The sequence below is a fragment of the Dipodomys spectabilis genome, unplaced genomic scaffold, assembly GCF_019054845.1.
Source record: "Dipodomys spectabilis isolate Male_0828 unplaced genomic scaffold, ASM1905484v1 ptg000147l, whole genome shotgun sequence".
Classification (NCBI taxonomy): domain Eukaryota; kingdom Metazoa; phylum Chordata; class Mammalia; order Rodentia; family Heteromyidae; genus Dipodomys; species Dipodomys spectabilis.
Window position 1 is genome coordinate 14,486,277 of NW_024870824.1, and position 21,224 is coordinate 14,507,500.

Genomic DNA, 21,224 nt, shown 5'->3' on the forward strand with positions numbered 1-21,224 from the left:
CCAGAGTTCAGGCCCCATGATCGGACCCCCCCCAAAAAAAATTTAGTAGACAAAATCACAATGATCAATGTACATATGTGAAAATGGAAACAGGTAACTCTGGGAGATAGGTAGGTTTGATGGTGACTAAGGTGCATGGTACTCATAAGTTGATATGTTGAATTGAAGCCTCTTTGTATGACTATTTAAATAAAATAATACTTATAATGTGAAAGAAGAAAATGAAAAAAAAGAAAGGAAGGAAGGCAGAAAGGCAGGTAGATAGGAAGGAAAGAAGGATGGGAGGGAGGAGGGAGGAAAGGAAGGCAGGTAGGCAGGCAGGGATGAAGGAAGGAAGGAAGGAGGAAGGAAGGAAGGAAAGAAGGAAGGAAGGAAGGAAGGAAAGAAGGAAGGAAGGAAGGAAGGAAGGAAGGAAGATTGGTAGGTGGGAGGGAGAGAAAGAGGAAAGGAAGGTGGGTGGGAGGAAGGGAGGGAAGGAAGGAAAAGAAAGAAAGGAGGGAAGGAAAGAAGAAAGAAATGAAGGGAGGAAGGAAGGAAGGGAAGAATGAAGGAAGGAAAGAAGGAAGCTTTGGTTGGAAATTGGTGGGACATTAGTTCAAGGTGCCTATTTTGAATCTTGCTAGTCAAGATGAATCATGTAACTCATGGATTACTTAAACTAAATTAGACAGTACTGTGCACAGGTTTATGCCACTGATCTTACAGTCAGGAAGACCTGGATTGTAATTTTCTGGCTCTGTTGTTAATTATTTGTATTATCTTGGGCAAGTCACTTACGCTTTCTTATCTCTCCAAGTGGGTTAGTAAGAACACTTACCTGTCAGGGCTATGGTGAAGATGAAATACAGCCATGTAAGTAGGGCCCTTTGTTTATTTCCTGACACACAGCACGTATCATTTAGTATATAGGAGCTTCCAGGCTCTGTTGATGCTGTTCGTTCTGGGAAAATGCCACGCACTTAGTACTAAGTGCAACTAGCTCTGTACTATACTGCGTCGATGCGGGGCTCAGTCCTCACCTGATGAGCTTGCTGCAAGAGCTCCATTCTCTCCTGGAGAATCTGACAGTCATACTCTCTGCTCTTCCTCAGCATTTGCCGCCGTAACTTCTCTACTGCCGTCCTCAGCTCCTCTTGCTGTTTTTCACTTAACAATTCACCAAACTTGATAACAGTTTCTTGCTGCAGAGCATTGTACAAAGTAGCTTCTAGTTCCTGGATTCTCTGGCAAATAGAATTAGAAAAGTCTAACTTTGGGACTGAGCATTTGTGTGTTGTATGGGGAGGTGGCGTGTGTGGGTGTGCATGGGCTTGGATACAGTGTCTCACAGGGTCTGAGCGATGGAGGGGATTTCAATACTGCCCATGCTTTATGAGATTCCATAAATGTTATCTAGACAACACATGAACTGCTCTAGTGAGGAAAATATGTTCAAATTCTTGGGATCCTGTCCATTTCCTACACATTTTTTTGCCTTTAGAAAGCTTTTTTGTTACAATTACTCTATTTTTTTTTTCACATGCAACTGAGAATAGTTTGTTTTCTCGTTCGCTTGGCAGCCCTGAGGCTACTGGAAAGCATTCATCATGGTGGTCATACTTTTCAAGCTAAATGATCTAAGTTGGAACAAAATACTTAAATCTGGAGATGTAATTCATGCATAAAATATCAGTTATTTTCTTTCTAATAGTCTTTTGTACTTGGAGATGGTTTTATGGCCTTTATGTTTTTTTTCTTGAAATAGCTATTGAGAAATATGATCCTTGGGGATGGTTCAATTTTTAATATGCTGCTACTTCTAGTTGCTCTAGCTCTAACATTGCTAGATCAATAATGTTTTTGGATAAAAGGCAGGGTCTATTGTCTCTTAAATCTCAATGGTAGGGTTTTTTTCTTCAGATAGACCTACTAAAATTTATAATCATATCCCTTATAGTTTTGATAGCAGGGACTGAGCATGTTCTGGTAAGGGTACTCTCCTGGGTTTTGGTCAGGACTCTGCACATTTCATCTTTAAGGTAGAATATGGTTTTCTGATTGAGAATTCAATAGTTTTGGAGACCACAGACACACATAGCTTAATTCTACTATTCTCCCATTTATAGGCTGGAGAAACAGAGGTAAGTTGATGGGAAGAGGGAAGTGATGAATTCATTACTTCCCTCATCAAACAATTCTAGAAGCTCTTATTCATGTAAGAGGTGGAAGAATAATTGATCTTGTTCTAAGGATGGACTAAGGGTTTCACACTTGTTTTTCCCAAAGACCCAGGTTGCTTCCAGGAAAGCATTATAAAAACCTCTGCTAACAACTTCTAACTTCCATAAAATATTCCTTCAGAGTGTTCTTTTTTTTTTGATTCATTACTATGAATTGTTGGGGGTGGGAATAAGGAGAGAAGAACTACAAGCTGTTGTCCATATTATGAATCAACATAATACGTAGGAAAGGACAAAGCAGAGTTTACTGGTCAGCTTGACTTCCCTCTCTGGGGCCTGCAGTAGTTAGGCCCACAGTTTCTAAAGGCAGATTTATACAACACTCATACAAACCTGAGTCAAATTCATACTTACTTTCTTTGTATGTAAGACAAAATATTATTACTCATGCTTTAAAGGTTACTAGGAGAAATAAATAAGCTAACATTACATTATTATGGAACATCCAGATTGACTTCCAAATAACTGGATTTGACTTGATAAAATCTTTAGACTCTCCCATCATGCAGTGTATCTTTCATCGAATTATTATTTAATAATGTGCATTCAATTTTAAACAATTAAGTATGATTATTATAAGATGATGGCAGCAAAGAGCTAGGGATATTTCTGTTCTAAAATTAGAACTAGAAGTCAATAAACAAATGAGCTACATGCTTTGGTCTACTCAAATGCATAACATGACAAATTTAATAGGATGCTTGAGTCCACAGACTCTAATTATAAACACTGAAGGTTATCTTTGTTGCTTGTACCTACCATATATGCTTGATCAAGAGCTTGTTTTCTATAGTCTAGTTCTTCCTCCAAATAGCCTTTTATTTTGCAGAATTGTTCCTACAATATTGATAAATAGAAAGAGCAGTTAACTACAGAGCAATACACGAATTGTACTGATTAATTTTCGTGTAATTCCAACATATGACAAATCACTAGTATTTGTAGAATCATAGATTTTTTTTTGTTTGTTAGGGAAGTAGTTCACCTTTCTCACCCAGTCTCACCCAGGGAATATGAAAATCAATAGAATGAAATAAAAGATGTAATGAAAAATCTATGTGCAATGCCCTTAAAGATTTTTATGCCAGCTCGAGAGGATGATATGATTAAGTACACATTTTGACAAGATGAGTGCTAAACCATAAATCTGTGTGGGTAAGCACAGATGTTGGCTCTCTGTTTCTAATGCACCTGTACCTGGGGACTCAACCAACTATAGAGTGAAAAATACTTGAAAAAAAGATACCTGTATTAAACATAAGGAGACATTTTTATTTTGATTGTTTCTTATAAAGATACAGTGGAACGGCTTCTGTATTATATTGACAAACATTGACACAGTACAAGGCATTCTACACAGACTTCCATCCACCATTTCTGTGGCTTTTACTTTATACTATTATTTATCAAATGATTTTACAAAACTCTTTCTGAGTTGATTACGCCCTCAGAAAGGAAACACCTAATTCAATTTCCTTGAGTTTTGGAAACAGCAAAGGATAACACGATTGGGGGGAAATGTGAATTGCAATGGTGAGCTACTGCTGGGCATTGTATCCCATAACCTGTAAGCTGTGCTGACATGTGGCCAACAACCTTTCATAAAGCGGGTAGAAGCAAGTTCCATCTGCCTCATTCATTTCCTTCATTTTCACCACCTCTCATCTTTATACTCACCATGTCACTTTCCAGTTCTATCATTTTCTGGTGCAAGGCAGCCTCGGCGCCTTCGATCTGCTGGATCCACTAGGGGGCAGAAGAGACAAACACACCTGTCATGATGGTTGGCTGTAGCTTTTTTTCTCTGAGTGCCTGACTCCTCGCTTCCATCTGAGAAAGCAGGCTGAGAACTGAGGTGAAAATGTACCGCAGTTTTGTTTCCTACTTCAGATACCAGGCATCAGTAATTCAGCAAATTCATTCATTGACATCTAGCATGCTAGGCATTGTGCTAGGTAAGTACCAGGGCTGCAATGGTTAACCATCCAGCCAGTATTTATCCAGTTGGAGAACCCTATGAGATGCTTTCTTAGAAACAGAAGTTGCACTGAAGTCTGAAGGAAGAGGGAGACATGTTTGGGAACAGAAGGAAAAGGAAAATTCCAAGCAGAAGAGACATCATGTCTAATAGCTTCAGGCTGTAGGAAACACAGTATATAAAAACGACTACAACAAAGAGGTGAATTATTTTAAGTGGAATTATTTTAAATAAGTTGCATAAAATGAACTTATCTTTTCTAATACTCAGAAGTTAAATCTTGTTTCATGATATTTATTTTAGATTAGATAGCACACTCTGAATAATTTAGTCTTTCAGTAATACGGTATGAACCTACTATATATATATTAGTTTAATGGAACAATTTATTATAGTGAGTCCTTATCAAGTTAGCTATCAGCTTATACCTTTGAAGGGAATTAGGTATAATGATTAAATATATAGGCTCAAGAAAGAGACCATGTTGGCTCTAGTTTAATTCTAGTTTTTCATGGATGTGTGGCCTTGAAAGGTGGCCTGATTGGATCTCAAAATTATTATCTGTATTTGCCAGTATTAAATAATACATACAATTAATTAATGTTAACATTAATCATTAAAATGAATTACTAACATGTGATAATAATATTAATATTGAATATTTAATACTATTAGTAGTATTAAAAGCAGAAATCCATGTGAACCATCATTCATTTGTTTTTTTCACATGTTAGTCTACCCCACTACCAGGTATTTCTTTTTAGCCTGTGATGATCTCTGTGTTGCACTGAGCATTTCTATACACTATTTATCAAGAGGTATCATGTCTGTCCATTGGAATCCTGGTAGAAGGAAAAGGCATGTCAGGATAAGAGAGGTGCAAGTTTCTCAGCCTTTCACACATGTATATAGTTTCCTCTTGAGAAAATCTCAACCAAAGCCATAGTTTCTTGTATGTTGTCAAGTTTTACTAAAACTCAACGTCTTGCTGCTACCCATTTATCACTGAGAAATAACTTCTTTTATAACTCCTTACTGTTTATTATCCAGAACAAGTAACCGAATATCTTCAGCATTAGGGTCCTGATCTGTAAAATGAAGAATTGGCCCTGGTGTGGTGAAGAACAATGAGCTGATGGGTGTCCAATGGCCACTATCATATATTAAATGTTTTCTCAGTTAATATTATTGCTATTTTTATTTTTTGTGCCAGTCCTGAGGCTTGAACTAAGTGCCTAGGGACTGTCCCTGACATTTTTTTTTTTTTTTTGCTCAAGGCTAGTCCTCTACAACTTAAAGCTTATGACTTTTTTTTTTTTTTTTTTTGCTGGTTAATTGTAAATAAGATTCTCATAGACTGGACTGGGTGGGATTTGAACCTTTATCCTGAGATCTCAGCCTTATGGGTAGCTAGGACTGCAGGCAGTAGCCAACAGTGCCTAGCCATTGTTATTATTTTAATACAAAGACACAAGAGTAGTTCTTCACTGCAATTTTATCTAGGTGTAACCTTTGATTAAAGATCATACTCCCATCAAATGAATGTTATTCAAATCTGTAACATCAGAAAATCCAAGGGTAGCATTTGTTTATATTAATTGGGAGTAGAAACTTACCTGTGCCCCCTCAGATTGGGAAGTGACATTAATCTGAGTTGCAAAGGTCAGCACAAAAAGCAATCTCACAAGTTACCCATAATGTTTCAGGGGAGGCTCGTGTCTTATGTATTTGGCCCCTCATTCTCTACCACAATGCTAAGCAGGTAGCCATCACTGTTTTATCAAGTAAACCTGCCAGCTCAGTGAAGGTGTGGCTGAAGTGGTAGAGAACTAGCCTTGAGCAGAAAAAAAAAACAAAATAAAGAAACAAAAAACAAGCAAGGGCACAAGGCTCTGAGTTTGCCCAATACCTGAATACACACACACACACACACACACACACACACACACACACACACACACACACATTCAATCAATTCAATTGAACCTGAATTGACATTGTTTTGCAAAAGAAATTATTATTATTATTATTCTTAGTAGTAGTAGTAGTAGTAGTAGTAGTAGTCCATCATAGGGCTTGAACTCAGAGCCTGGGCACTGTCCTTGAGCTTTTGTGCTCAAGGCTAGTGTTTTTCACTGTCAGCCACAGTTCCATTTCTGATTTTCTGGTGGTTAATTGGAGATAAGAGACTCACAGTCTTTCCTGCCTGGGCTGTCTTTGAACCATTATCCTTAGATCTCAGCCTTCTGAGTGGCTAGGATTACAGGTGTGAGCCACCATCGCCTGACTAAAAGAAGTTATTCTTAAGCTAATAATTCACCACAGCACTGATGGCCTACCTTCTCTGTGTTGTGTATACCCTGCTTCTTGTTCTCATGGAATGCTTGAGAGAAGAGTAGTACAACAGTATAGACTGTGGGCTTTGGGTCGACACTAGAACTCCATCAATTTCCAGCTGTGTGACCTTTATCTTTGGCAATTACTTCTCTAGGACCAGATTCAGTACTTAGAACAGTGTACAGCTTAAAGAAAATGGGTATACATGTTCATGATGATTCAAACTATTCTGTATCACGCTCTCACAGGGTACGGACTGATCCAGATGGATGAATCTAAGTAAATGTGAAGCACACAAAGTTATTTTCCCTCTCATTCACTTCCTTAGTCTGCCCAATGAAGAGACTCATCCAGGTTTCCTTCATAGCCTTAAGCCACATCCAACAACCGCAGACTCTCCTTGACTCCCACTGAGCTACTCAGGCCATCAGTGCTAAGTAAACATCCAACACTGAGTTACAGGTTGTGTGGTCTTTGGTTCTAAGACTGCTTTGTATGACTGAATTGCTGTCAATTACTTCAGCAGTAAACATTTACAGATCATTTACTATACATGCTGCTTTGCTGAAAACCTAGTGGGCAAAGAGGAGAAGGAACACATATCCTGTTCACCCTCGTGGTGGTTGGAGGTCATTGGGCAATGTGGGAGAGGGACAAAAGTGAATGGGAAGTTGAGCACGACAGTTACAATCCAACCCTGTGGCCCAATGGGAGGTTCACAACCATTGTTGTAATCCATGAGGAAGAGCACCGAGAAAGAACACTTGCTTCACTGGGCTTGGCTGCCTAACTGGGAAGACTTCTCTCCATATATCGGGCCATTGATGATTAAGAGTTAGCCAGGCAGAGATAGAAAGAGAAGATGAAAGCATCTTCCAGGTAAAGAGAATACAGCAAAGGATGAAGAGATGGAGGTAGGTGTAAGAGAAATAATAGAGACAAAGGGACAGAGAGAAAAGTTGCTGGAAGAAGAATAGGAGGACAAGGAGAAGGAGGAGGAAGTGAGGTTGGAGAGGAGGAAGAAAAAGAGAAGGAGAAGGAGGAGGAGGAGAAGGAAGGAGGGAAAGAGGGAGGGACAGGCTAAATCAGAATCCCCATGAGTTTTCTTGCTAAAGCATAGATTCTGTGTCTTCTGTTAAGAACAATGTGGTATTATTAATTTTCTGGGGAGAGATGGGGGAAGTGAGCAGATATATAAATAAATTAGGAAGGAGGAAGGTTCTAAAAGAGCAAATCCTACCTTTTATATCATTTCAAATGTAAAACACTTCACTATGCATTTCAAACAGAAAAGGCTTTTCTTTAAAAAAGAAAAATAAATACAAATGAAACAAAAATTTCCCATACCTACAAGGCCCTTTCACCCTCTGCAGAGTTAATTATGAATTTCTTTTGCCACTTAATACCTGGCCTATATTACAATTTTGTAACTGGTCAGAAAAAACATGCTTTATCAAAACAACAATCTTATTTAAATCAGTTTCCACAAATGGGGATTATGTCAATATTTCTTAACTATTTTTTAATTTTATAGTAACTTCTTTCTTGCTTTATTCTCCCAATCCTTATTTTAAGTAACATAAATAGTTATTTTATTCCAAATAACTCATTATTTTGAGTAACATAATTGATATATAATCTGTAAAATTCCCCCTTTTCAATTGGAGAAAGTTATCTATTTCCTTATGGTTTCATTTAATTTCCAAGAAGATTGTTATGCATTTTTTGAATTAAGAAAGCATATGTACAGTACAGCTCATTTTGTCCAAGCATGTGTGCATGACTCTCAGCTATAAGCCAAGCTGATCGATGTCCAGGCATCTAGAGTATAACCTCCATGTGGCTTTCTTCTTCTGTATTGCCAATTACCAGGTTTAGACACAGGGGGGCGATAGCATATCAGGCTTGCTTTTCTCTTGACAATCTCTAGGTTGGGATTTTTAGTAAACTGGAGGGAAGCCACCTCCAAAATACAAAATCAGTGAGGAACAAAAGGCAAGTAGACACAAAGGGAATGTTTCTGACATGAGCAACACGCTAGCTCATCATTTCTCAACAAAACCCTACTTCACTGCCTAACTTGGTGAGAAGGTTTCCTGTTTTATAAAGAATATATAAAAAATATATGTTTTATAAGGACCTCCAAGGTAAAAATTATTTCACCTTCACCAAGTCCATTTCTGGACTTTTCTCTGTCCATGATCTCATTTATTTGGGATGGATCACACTTCTTATATATTCAGTAATTCAAGGTCATGTGTAAAGCAAATCTTCATAACCTGCCCTGTTCTTTGCTGGGAAGTTAGACATGAGAAAATCGATTGTTAGTGTGATTGATTACCTTCTCTGCAAGGGATAACACAGTGCTGGCCTGAATGATTGCCACTTGTTCTTCATTTCTCAAATTCTGTGAAAATTAAAAAATAGGAAGGTAATAAGCTAAAGATACTGAAGATATTTGTAACATAGAAAAAAAAAAAAGCCTGTGCTACAGATTCTGCTATATTGTATGCATTCAACCTCCACTAATTCATCTTCTATTTATTAATCACTTCTGACAGAGCTAATGTTAAACCCGAAAACGGCATATAAAGGGTAATTCTTTTGACATCTCACTAACACTTGATTTTGTGTTACCATCAGCCATACTGCATTAATAATCCAATTATGAGAAAATCAGAAGAGAATGAAATTTAAAAAATCTCTTCATAGATGTTTTGATGTGATTTCACTGATCCTGTTCTCTCATTTGATGACTTTTCACAGGAAAAAATTAGTGACTACTTCAACCTGCCAGTATCATTCACCTAGTGTCACAAGGAACAGTCCTTCCCCAGAATTAATAGGCCTTGACCTATGTGGAAGGAGGTTTATTGAGGAAAGTGATTATAGCTCTCTGCTCCATTTTTATGGGGCTGCCAACAACCCTAGTATTTAGGAGCATCTGCAACTGTCTGGCTGATTAATTTTACACTGGATGCCCCTGAGCAAGTGAGACAATAATTAGCTTTAATCACTACAGATGTAATCTGCATTCAAATCTGAAACCTAGCCATGAAAAACACTGTACGGAGTCCATTCTGCATCTACATTCCAGAGGGTCTGGAACTGCCTTGGCTACATTGTATGATAAATGGGTAGATTCTTTCTAGGAAGCCACATGGTTAGGTGACTTACGGCAATTCACTTGCTAATATGCTACACAGGATTCACTAATAAGCATTTCTTACCTATGTTTAGTAAATCCACATCTTACCCATACTTAATCCCTACTTACCCCATTATCACCCAAGATGTCAAGCTGCTTTATGAGATCTGGGATGTTCACATCCTGCAAAATTAAGGAGATGAATTCAAGCCAGATATAAATGTGGCCTTCCATTCTACCAGTGCTAGAATACTCAGAGAAGACTTTTTAAGGTCTTGTCCTTCTATGGGCTGTTTTCAGTTAGCTACATCTAGTTTTTAAATTCCCTTTCTTTTTCCTCCAAGCTGTGTGAACTTGGAATGTGACTCCATAGTTCTTTCTCAAGTCCTTTAGTTGGAAAATGGAGATAGTAAATATCTATTGATTGAATAGAGTGCTGTGGACAATAAAGAAAGAAAGTGTGTGAAAGAATCTAGAAGAGACTTGGAGTATGGCCATATAATTCCCCATATACTTGCTTTTTTAAAAAAAAAATCTTGGTATTGGGGATTTGAACTCAGGGCCTCATTCTCTCACTTGGCTTTTCCCACTAAGGGTGGTGCTCTGACACTTGAGCCACACCTCTACTTACATTTTTTTTTCAATTATGATAGATTCCAGGTATAAGGAAGGGTAAACAATCAACCAATGTTGTTCTAATTAGGGGAATTTTACTATGGTTAAATTTTGACTACCTTATAGAAAATTATACTGCAAGTCTGTTTTGCTGGATAGCATTAATTTCATTGTATGGTATGTTTTCATCATAGTCCTTGAATATGCTTAAAGCAGCTGGAATCCATTTGAAACAGGTCTTTAAATATGCCATATCCATTGGATTAGGTTATTAGTTATGTAAGAAAATAAAAACATCTAAGGAAAAAATAGACAATTTTAACATTTTTCATGTAGCGCAGAAAGGCCAGAAGTTGAAACACCATGAAAACAGCTTTCCATGAATGACAAGCAAGCACAGTTTTACCATCAAATTTCCCTTCTAGCTTCTTAGCTCATAGGTTAAGATCTTTTTTCTTGCTTAAGTCTAAACAAAAGCACAGTGGACCCTACCAAAGAAGGGGAAGTCTAGCTTTCTATCTCAGCAAGAGAGAAGTCAACAGAAGCAGGTAGAGCTAGTAGCTGAGTGGAAGCAGGAAGGGTCATGGAGAGGTAAAGGAGAGAACAGGAATAGCAGGATAAATCAAAGATCATAATGTGATTTCATTACATTGGAGGATGGCATATTTTCTGGAAAGCAGAGCCACCTTGATCTAAGCTTAATATTTCTAATAGATACCAGTAGCACAAAAGGTAAAATTCTAACAAGCAACAAGTTATAATCCCGGATTCCTTTTGAAGAGAAAAAAAATCCTCCCTAAATTAATCTCGTTAGAAGAGATAGTGAATTAGATGACTTCAAATAGTGAATTAGATGACTTCAAAGGTCCCTGTTGTCTCCTGTGATAGTGAAATTCATAGGCCCACCAAGTATCCAAGAGAACTCAGCAAATGCATTTTAATCTTGAAGCCTTGAAATATGCTTCCTATTTCCCCGAAGTAATGAAGGCTAATTTTCTTAAATATTTTTGTTGTACACCATTCTTTCTGTGGCAGTTATAAATGATTATGACTGCTTGTAATCTTCATCGTTATTGTTCATACATCTGCCACATATTTTTTATGTTCTATTGACTTTTTGATACATGTGATCATCTTCTGTTTCTACATGGTTTGTATCCAAATGGAAGACAATGAAATAAAAAGACAAGACAGTCATTAACAACCTCCCGTACCACCTCCTCCACTTTTCCATTCCCCAGCATTTCTAATTTCTGAAAAAATAGAAGCCTTGATGATGTCTGCATACCTTGACCCCTTCTTTCATACAGTAGATCTGTAGAGCACTCACACCATCTGAGAATGGGTGGATTTGTAGATTAAATGGAGGAGATCGCCTCTCTCTCTCCTTGGAATACAGTCAAGAATACATGAGAATTGAAAAAAAAGAAAGAAAGAACAGATTCATCATTAAATCATTGGTCTCTGTGCAATTTCAGCAGCTTATCAAATGCGATTTGGCCGAAATATTTAAACTCTGGATAGTTCATACTTAAATTGAATTAGAAAAAACTGACTAGTCAGCCAAGAAATATGGGAGAAAAATTTATAGATGGTATCACCCGTTCAATGTTTTCAGAGCAGAGAAATGTGGAAAGTGGAATTCCAGCGTAGACTCTCTGAATTTTGAGAACTTCCAGGAATTACTGCGTGGTATTACAGTGGTGTTTTATGATAGCATACAGCCTCTTGCATATTCTACCTACTGAGCAATGTCTATAGACTACAAAAGATGGGTTATTCTTTACCAACTCATACGAACTTCTATTTTTTTTCCAAGACCTAATTTGAAATAACCTCAAGAAAAAATTGCTGTGAACACCATACAGGAAATTTTCTTATATCCTTACCTGTCAACATAGGTTCAACTAGATCTTAAGACAGATTTTATATGATACAGTCATGTAAATATATTCTAATTTGATATATATGTTTTACTTTTTTTAATTGTGAAAATACTGTACAGAGGGGTTACAATTACATGGGCAAGATAATTAGTACATTTCTTATCATTGTAGCCTCCTCCTTTGTTTCCCCTTCCCATCCCTTCCCATCTTCTCCCACCCAATCCTCCTCGCCCCACCCCACCAAAGTTGTAAAGTTCATTTTCGACATAACGACTTGTACATCATTGTTGCAATGGGTCCACCTGTATCCCTATTTAAACAATACATATTTTATTTAAAAAACAAAACCCCAGAAAAAAAAAACACCTAAAAGTTTGCCTGAGTAATCAAGGTCTGTCCTAAAAGAAGCTATTTTGCTTAGCCTTCTTTTGCATAAATACATTATGAACTAAGACGTTTACTTATAAATTCAATTTTACTGCTAAAATGCTTGAGCATATTTTAAAATATCATTCTGGAAGTTACTTCAATGAGTCAAAATTCAAGGAAAGATTCACATTGCTTAAAGACAATGATATGATGGTTTGAATTTATTACTTCAATTATTTAAAAAAACATTCATCAACATTGTCTATTAAGATAGAAATGTTTGGATATCAGAGTCTCTGAGCAGGCTCTTCCAAGTTCTTTTTTTTTTGGGGGGGGGGGGGTCCGGTCATGGGGCCTGAACTCTGGGCCTGGGCGCTGTCCCTCAGCTCTTCAGCTCAAGGCTAGTGCTCTACCACTTGAGCCACAGCACCACTTCTGGATTTTTTCTTTTTGCTTATGTGGTGCTGAGGAATCAAACCCAGGGCCTCAGGCATTCAAGGCAAGCGCTCGACCACTGAGCCACCTTCCAAGCCCCGCTCTTCTGAGATCTAAGAGGGCTTTAGCACTTTCTAGACATGGGACTGGGGCAAACTGTTCAATCTCAGTTGTCTCATCTATAAAATCTGTGGCATTAAAGCTGGTTCAATATACGCAAATCAATTAATATTATTCATCACATCAACAGGAGCAAGAATAAGAACGACATGGTTATCTCAATAGATGCAGAGAAAGCATTCGACAAGATCCAACACCCCCTTTTTTTTGGGGGGGGGGGGTCTGGTCGTGGGGCCTGAACTCTGGGCCTGGGCGCTGTCCCTCAGCTCTTCAGCTCAAGGCTAGCGCGCTACCACTTGAGCCACAGTACCACTTCCGGCTTTTTTTTTCTTTTTGCTTATGTGGTGCTGAGGAATCGAACCCAGGGCCTCATACATGCAAGGCAAGCACTCTACCATTGAGCCACCTTCCCCGCCCCCCAACACCCCTTTATGATGAAGGTTTTGGAAAAATTAAGAATCCACGGAACATTCCTCAATACAATAAAGGCTGTATATGACAAACCTACAGCCAGCATTATACTTAATGGTGAAAAACTAAAGCCATTTCCTCTTGACTCAGGAACAAGACAATGATGCCCACTCTCTCCACTTCTCTTCAATCTAGTATTAGAATGCCTAGCTACAGCAATAAGACAAGATGCAGACATAAAGGGGATCCAAATAGGGAAAGAAGAAATAAAACTCTCCCTCTTTGCAGACGACATGATCTTGTATTTAAAGAATCCCATAGACTCCACTCCCAAATTACTCAAGCTGATTCAAAACTTTGGCAAAGTAGCAGGGTATAAAATTAAACCCCCAAAATCAATGGCTTTTCTGTATGCGAACAATGAGGAAAGTGTGGCTGAAATTAGGAAAGCAACTCCATTTGTAATAGCCCCACAAAAAATAAAATACCTAGGAATTAACTTAACCAAAGAAGTGAAGGACCTCTATGATGAAAACTTTAAAATCTTGAAAAAGGAAATCAACACAGAACTTAAAAAATGGCAAAACCTCCCATGCTCCTGGATTGGAAAGATTAACATCGTGAAAATGGCAATACTTCCCAAGGCTATCTACAAATTCAACACAATACCTATCAAAATTCCAAGCTCATTCTTCAAGGAAATAGAAGAGGCAATCCAAAAATTCACATGGAACAATAAAAGACCCCGAATAGCAAAAACGCTCCTCAACGGAAAGAACACTGCTGGAGGAATATCAATACCAAATTTCAAACTCTATTATAAAGCCATAGTAATCAAAACAGCTTGGTATTGGCATAAGAACAGACCTCAGGACCAATGGAATAGAATTGAAAACCCAGAAATGAACCTACAGACCTATAGCCATCTAATCTTCGATAAGGGAGCTAAAACAATAGAATGGAAGAAAGACAGCCTCTTCAGTAAATGGTGCTGGCAAAATTGGTTAACTACTTGTAGAAAACTAAAGCTAGATCCTTATATATCACCCGGCACCAGAATCAACTCCAAATGGATCAAAGACCTCCAAGTCAAAGCAGACACTCTGAAAACATTACAGGATGGAATAGGAGAAAGCCTAGGTCTCCTTGGCTCAGGCCGAAATTTTCTGAATAGAGACCCGGAAACACAACAAATCAAAGAAAGGTTGGACAAATGGGATTGCATGAAGTTGCAGAGCTTCTGCATGGCACAGGACATAGCTAGAAAGATCAATAGAAAGCCCACGGATTGGGAGAAGATCTTTACTAGCCATACAACGGACAAGGGTCTCATATCTAAAATATACTTGGAACTCAAAAACTTAAATCCCTCAACAACAAATCCTCAAAGAAACAACTGCCCAATAAATAAGTGGGCTAAAGACTTAAAGAGAAACTTCTCTGAAGAAGAAAGAAGGATGGCCAATAGACACATGAAGAAATGCTCAACCTCCCTAGCCATAAAAGAAATGCAAATCAAAACAACATTGAGATACCACCTCACTCTAGTTAGAATGGCAAAAATCAAGAACTCTAACAACAACAGATGCTGGAGGGCATGTGGACAGAAGGGAACCTTACTTCATTGTTGGTGGGAGTGTAAACTTGTTCAACCACTTTGGAAAGCAGTATGGAGGTTTCTCAAAAGACTTCACATAGAACTCCCCTATGACCCAGCAATCCCACTTTTGGTCATTTACCCAAATGTTTACAAACAAGACCACACTAAAGCTACCAGCACAACTATGTTTATTGCAGCATTATTTACCATAGCTAAGATCTGGAACCAACCCAGATGCCCCTCAGTAGATGAATAGATCAAGAAAATGTGGTATATATACACAATGGAATTCTATGCCTCCATCAGAAAGAATGACATTGCCCCATTTGTTAGGAAATGGAAAGACTTGGAAAAAATTATATTAAGCGAAGTAAGCCAGGCCCAAAGAAACGTAGGTCCCATGGTTTCCCTTATTTGCAATATCTAGTATATGTATGAGTCAAGTGGAAAAGGTCAGATAATGTGATGTTAGGAAAATGAACCCTTAGATATGTATTTTAAGGTTTTTTTCTTTCATGTATGTGTTTCTAACGCATTTATAAGATTATTTCTTTGTTGCTTTGTATGTCCCTCCCCTACAGTATAACCCCTGCTTTCACTATATTTGATGTCAGTATAATTTGTGGAGGAGATGGGGAAAAACAAGTCGTTTAAGGATACAGGTGGACCTGTTGCAACAATGAGAAGTACAAGTTGTCATGTCCAAAACGAGCTTTACAACGTTGGTACGGGGGTGGGGAGGGTGGGGGGGGGAAGGATTGGGACTTGGGGGGGGAGGGGGGAGGCTGGGAAGGGATGTGAAGGGTAAACAAAGGAGGAGGCTGCAATGCTTGGTAAGAAATGTATGCATTATCCTGCCCATGTAATTGTAACCCCTCTGTACAGTATGTTCACAAATAAAATAAAATAAATGAATAAAGAAAAATAAAATCTGTGGCATTAACTCTGAGTCCAAAAGAGCGTTTGAATATGAAATGCTCAATTCTGCCCCACCCCATCAGGTTCTTAGTGTAAGTTCTGATTTTTTTTTTTTACTTTATTTTATTTTTTTCTGATTCTAGGGCTTGAAGTCAGAGTCCCCTCTCTCTCTTGACTTTTTTTGTTCATGGCTAGCACTCTTTCACTTGAGTGACACTACTAGTCTGACATTTTTGCTGGTTAATTGGAGATGGATTCTCACAAACTTCCTGCCCTGGTTGACTTCACCATCATCATCATCATCACCATCATCATCATCTTCATCATCATCATCATCATCATTATCATCATCACCATCATCATCATCATCATCATCTCCTTACTTCCAGCTCCAGGTTTCGGAATTCCAGTAGCTCATTCTGATCTCTGGCATCCTGTAGTTCCTGCTGTAGTCGATGGTTTTCTGCTTCCTGTTTTTCTATCTAATAAAGAAAACCCTGAAGTTAGGTGAGCATTACAAAAGCAATTGCCACTTTTCAGAACAAGTATGGATACAGTCCATTTACTCAGTGAATAAGTAATTATCTAGACTATGGAAAAGTTACAAAGGACATGTGTAAAAAGTAAGTCTTTGGCTGTTCTTCCAGTTATTTTTCAGTCAAGTTTTTTGACATCACAGAGAAAAATTCTGGAGATGAAGTCTAGGACCCTGCTGACAGTGAATCTGAAATACTCAAAGGACCTGTTGGGGTTCAGACATAACCTAACAGAACAAAATTTAGGAGTTTGTGTAAGGAAAATGGACACCTTTCATTTCTGGGGTTACTTGTCACAGAAATAGTTTTTATTATAAATTGATAACCTATGATTTTTGAAGTGTTTTCATTGTTATTATAAAAGTGATATACAGGGGCTTAGTTAGTTACATGAGTCAAGTAGACAATCTATAATTGTATAATTTTATGGGAGTACAATATGATGCTATAATTTGTGAATATAATATGGCAAAATTAAATAGGTTAATGTACGCACTACTTCAAATACTTAACATTTTTGTGGTTTCTTAGGAACTTTGAACTGCAAGATAACATTTTTACAGCCCAGGCAGGAGAGTACATGAGATTCTTATCTCCAATAAACCACCAGAAAACCTGGAGTGGAGCTGTGGCTCAAGTGGTAGAGTGGTTGCCTTGAGCTGAAGAGCTGAGGGACAGCTCCCAGGCCCAGAGCTCAAGCCCAACAAAAGCAAAAAAAAAATTACAGTAAAAGGTAGCTTTTGTGTACAATTTTTTTACTATAAACAAAACAACTCCCTGCTTTTCTTTTTCTGTAGAAGAAATCCTACACTTCTTCGAGTGCTGAGTTCTAAGATCTTAGGAGAATCCTCCAAATGCCCTCATTCAGAGGTGACACCTCTTCCTTCTGTTTGCTTGTACCTTTATTTATTTATTTATTTTTTTGAGATGATATCTAACTAGGTGGCCAGGCTAACTTTGAACCCCTGGGCTTTACTGACATTTCTGTCTCAGTTTCTCAAGCAGTTGGGACTACCGAGCATGTACTAGATCAATCAGTTCCATAGAACATTCCTATAGGATCTCTAGTACAATATGGTGACAGGGAGAGGTGCGTCAGCTGTGGACAAATGTGTCTCTCCTCTCTGTAAGCAAGATCCAGGTCTGAGTCATCTTTGGCTTTCAATGAGTCAGATAATCATTACAAACTGTAAGAGGCTTTGGTCTTTCTTGGGTGGCTATTACTACATATAGTAACCACTTAAAATCTTGGATATAGACATTCAAACTCAAGGGCTTTCAAACAATAAAACATGGAATGACCCTTACTTTACCAAACACAGATGAAATGTTTAACTTTATTGTCATTTCTGTACTCCGTTTATTCTTAAAAGCCAAAGCTCAAATTTCCATTTCTGGGATCAAGGAAATAAAGGCTAGGAATGTTTTATGCTAAAGAAATGTAATACCATTTACACAGGACATCTGAGACGTGAATAGGACAATAAAGGTGAGGAGATAGTGAGAAATTCTATGACATTGATTAACATAACCACCTCAAGTATTTTCCAGCATAGGTAGTTGTGAAAGCTCTATCTACTCTCAGAAGTTTTGAGAAGGTCACTGTGACTGTAAAGCAGACTTTCCTCCCTAGAATCTTGGCTATTAGGGAGAGATTACTGGTTCTAGTGGTTAATGAAGTAATAATCAGACCATTACAGGCTTCGAAGCACAGACTGGGAATAAGGCTAGTGAAGTTTCTTTATGAGAACCTCTGATCTTTCTGAGACAACCAGCTCTCAATTATTTCTTTAAAAAAATTGGTGCCAGGATTAAAGCTTGAACTCAAGGCCTCAAGTGCTCTTGCTCAGATTTTTTTTTTTTCATTTGTAAAACCAGTTTAAGAATACTTAATCTTCCTTTTTTGATTTTTTTTATTGTGAAAATACTATACAGAGGGGTTACAATTACATGGGCAAGATAATGAGCACATTTCTTATCATTGCTCAGCTTTTTAATTCATACTTGTCTCTACCCCTTCAGCAATGGTTCCAAGTTCCAGATTTTTTTGTTGGTCACATGGAGATAAGAGTTTCTAGAATTTTTCTGTCTGAGCTGACTTTGAATGTCTATCCTTAAATACCACTAGCCTGTCGAGTAACTAGGATCACAGGTATGAATCACTAGCGCCCAACTTCTAGTTAAACTCAGCTCTGTCTAAAATCATATAGAGGACAAGGCTGAATGCCAGCCTCAGGCTGGGCACCATTGGCCTATGCCTGTAACCCTAGCTACTCAGGAGGCTGAGATCTGAGGATCACATTTCAAAGCCAGCCCTGGAAAGTTCCTAAGACTCTTATCCCCAGTTAACTGCCAGAAAACCAGAAGTGGAGCTGTGGCTCAGAGTGAAAGAGTACTAGCTACCTTTGAGCACCAAAGCTCGGGTACAGTGCTCAGGCCTTGAGTTCAAGCCCCACAACCAATCTTCTCCCCTCCTCATTCCCCCACCAAAGAATGCCAGCTTCACCACAATAGAGGGGAGAAAGGCATGAAGTAAGGAGGTCAGGTCTGGCTGGCGCCATATTGGCCACATGGTGGATGGTAGGATCTGGCATCTTGTCTTCATGCTGGGGGAGGAAAACACCCCTGCCTATCCCCTGCCTCCCAGGTGATGGGTGTGCCCAGATCCCTGGAGGCTGGGGCAGGCACCTGGCTGATAGGTTACTGAATCTGTCAGTCCAGTGCCTGGGACTGGGAATTTCCTGAAGATGTACCTCCTATGCCGATCTGTTTAGGCAGACCAGCCTAGCAGCCAGGACGCTATGCCATGTGTGTCTCCATGATCGTGTCCTGTGGCCTGTCTCCTGGCTCATCTCCAGTCATCATGGAGTCCCAATTCAGCTTTCCATTGGAGCTCAATTGGCTTGTTGGTATTGTTCTTGTTATTTCTTTCCTCTTTAGCATGTTTCCTAGCTGTATTATGTGTATTTGCATGCTGCAGGCCTTTGTAACAACTGGCTACCTGCAGCCTGTTAACTGTATAATAAAGATTCTAGTATTCTATATTTTAAAATGTGGCTTCTCGGAAGATTCACCTTACAACAGGCAAACATCTTTTTCTTCTTCTCATACTGACAGGCTATCATGGGCAACTTGTATTACTTGTCAAGGATTTTAAAAATGTATACTGTTAGAAATAATCTTAAATGGGACACTGGTGGCTCATACCTATAATCCTAGCTACTCAGGAGGCTGACATTTTCATCTCTAATTAACCACTGAAAAGTCAGACAAGGAGCTGTGGCTCAAGTGGTAGAGGCCAGCCTTGAGCAGAAAAAGTTACATAAGAGCACAAGCCCCTGAGTTCAAGTTCCAGTACTAGAACACACAAACAAAAAAGAAAGAAGGAAGAAAGAAAGAGAGAGAGAGAAGTTAAGAAAGAGAGAAGGAAAGAGAGATGGAAAGAAAAGGAAAGAAAGAAAGGAAAAAAATAGGAAGGAAGGAAGAAAGGGACAAGAAGAAAAGAATCCTAAAATAACTTCTATTTAAGTAAAAGGAGGATTGACCTCCAGAATGCTTTCCCTTATGCAAATGAGTTTTCAAATTCTATCTCTGTGAAAGATCATACGAGATCATCTTATCTTTCGTTAGAGTTGTAGGAAAAACCATCTTTGAACTTAAAACCATCAAAGATAAGTTTAACTTCGCCCAAATCAAACATTTGTGCTTAGATCATCAAAAATGATAGCGTCTGTAAGATCTAAATCAGGCTCTTGTATTTTGGTTTGGCAGTTAATTTTCTGGACACCCTTTGGCTGTATCTAAAAATTTCCTTCCTTAAACAAACAAACAAACAGTCAAGCTCAACAAAAAGATTAACGATAAAATACTAATGCTAAGTTGAAGCAAGGTCTTAGCATCGTATTCTGACACTCCCTTGAGCAAAAGAACATTGGTAGTGGGGCGCTCTGGCAGGTGGATATGGGGTGCTCTGGCAGGTGGATGAACACATATATACATACAAATGTATATACGTGCAGTGTATATACAACATACGCATGTATCATTGTACAGTGCATATACAGCATATGTGTACGCGGTTAACCGCTCGGTGGGTAGCAGCAGGGTTCACATCCTTTCAAGTCTGCCATGCACACGTGCCACTGTACTGATGGTGATGGTGGAGACGGGATGCGGTGGAGCGCGCAGCAGAGGACAGAGCAGCGTGGAAAAGCCTCCCCTTCCCTGGCCCCTGTGACACTCCTGAGAGCTCCCCCTGCTGCTCCTGGATCTCTCCTCATTTGTTCCTCTGCCCCACTAGCGTGTGGCGCCCAACATACCTTTTCTAAAAGCTCCTGGTTTCTCTTAATGAAAAGTTGTTTATCTTCTACCCAGTGTGAATCCTGTTTGACAAAGAATATCGTGCAGTCAGCATTTCAGAGTGGGAAGCACCTGTGTCCTCACCGCCCTTGGCCAGAGCTGTCTTCTTTCCACCCAGTTGATTTGCCTGGAGGTGGTAACTAGTAAGTGATACAGGACACCCATCCCTGGGCAGATCCTTCTTTAAAGACGGTAGGGCCAAAGTAGCCAGGAAAAATTGAACCCTCTTGTCATTCTCACCCACTAATCTGAATAATCCAGGACCAGCCTTCTGGGGACTCAGAAGTGACCAC

The 21,224-nt window shown here is 38.8% G+C and overlaps 1 protein-coding gene across 1 annotated transcript in view; it reads right to left on the bottom strand.

Moving 5' to 3' along the window:
* Nucleotides 1-21,224, bottom strand: part of Jakmip2 (janus kinase and microtubule interacting protein 2) — a 70,361-nt gene that overhangs the window by 18,037 nt on the left and 31,100 nt on the right. The window contains exons 11-18 of the mRNA XM_042692064.1: nt 20,892-20,954; nt 16,420-16,518; nt 11,586-11,684; nt 9,812-9,865; nt 8,876-8,941; nt 3,897-3,965; nt 2,979-3,056; nt 1,020-1,223 (exon numbers count right to left, since the gene is read on the bottom strand). Of these exons, the coding sequence (XP_042547998.1) occupies nt 1,020-1,223; nt 2,979-3,056; nt 3,897-3,965; nt 8,876-8,941; nt 9,812-9,865; nt 11,586-11,684; nt 16,420-16,518; nt 20,892-20,954 (732 nt within the window). The remainder of the gene's footprint in view (nt 1-1,019; nt 1,224-2,978; nt 3,057-3,896; nt 3,966-8,875; nt 8,942-9,811; nt 9,866-11,585; nt 11,685-16,419; nt 16,519-20,891; nt 20,955-21,224) is intronic.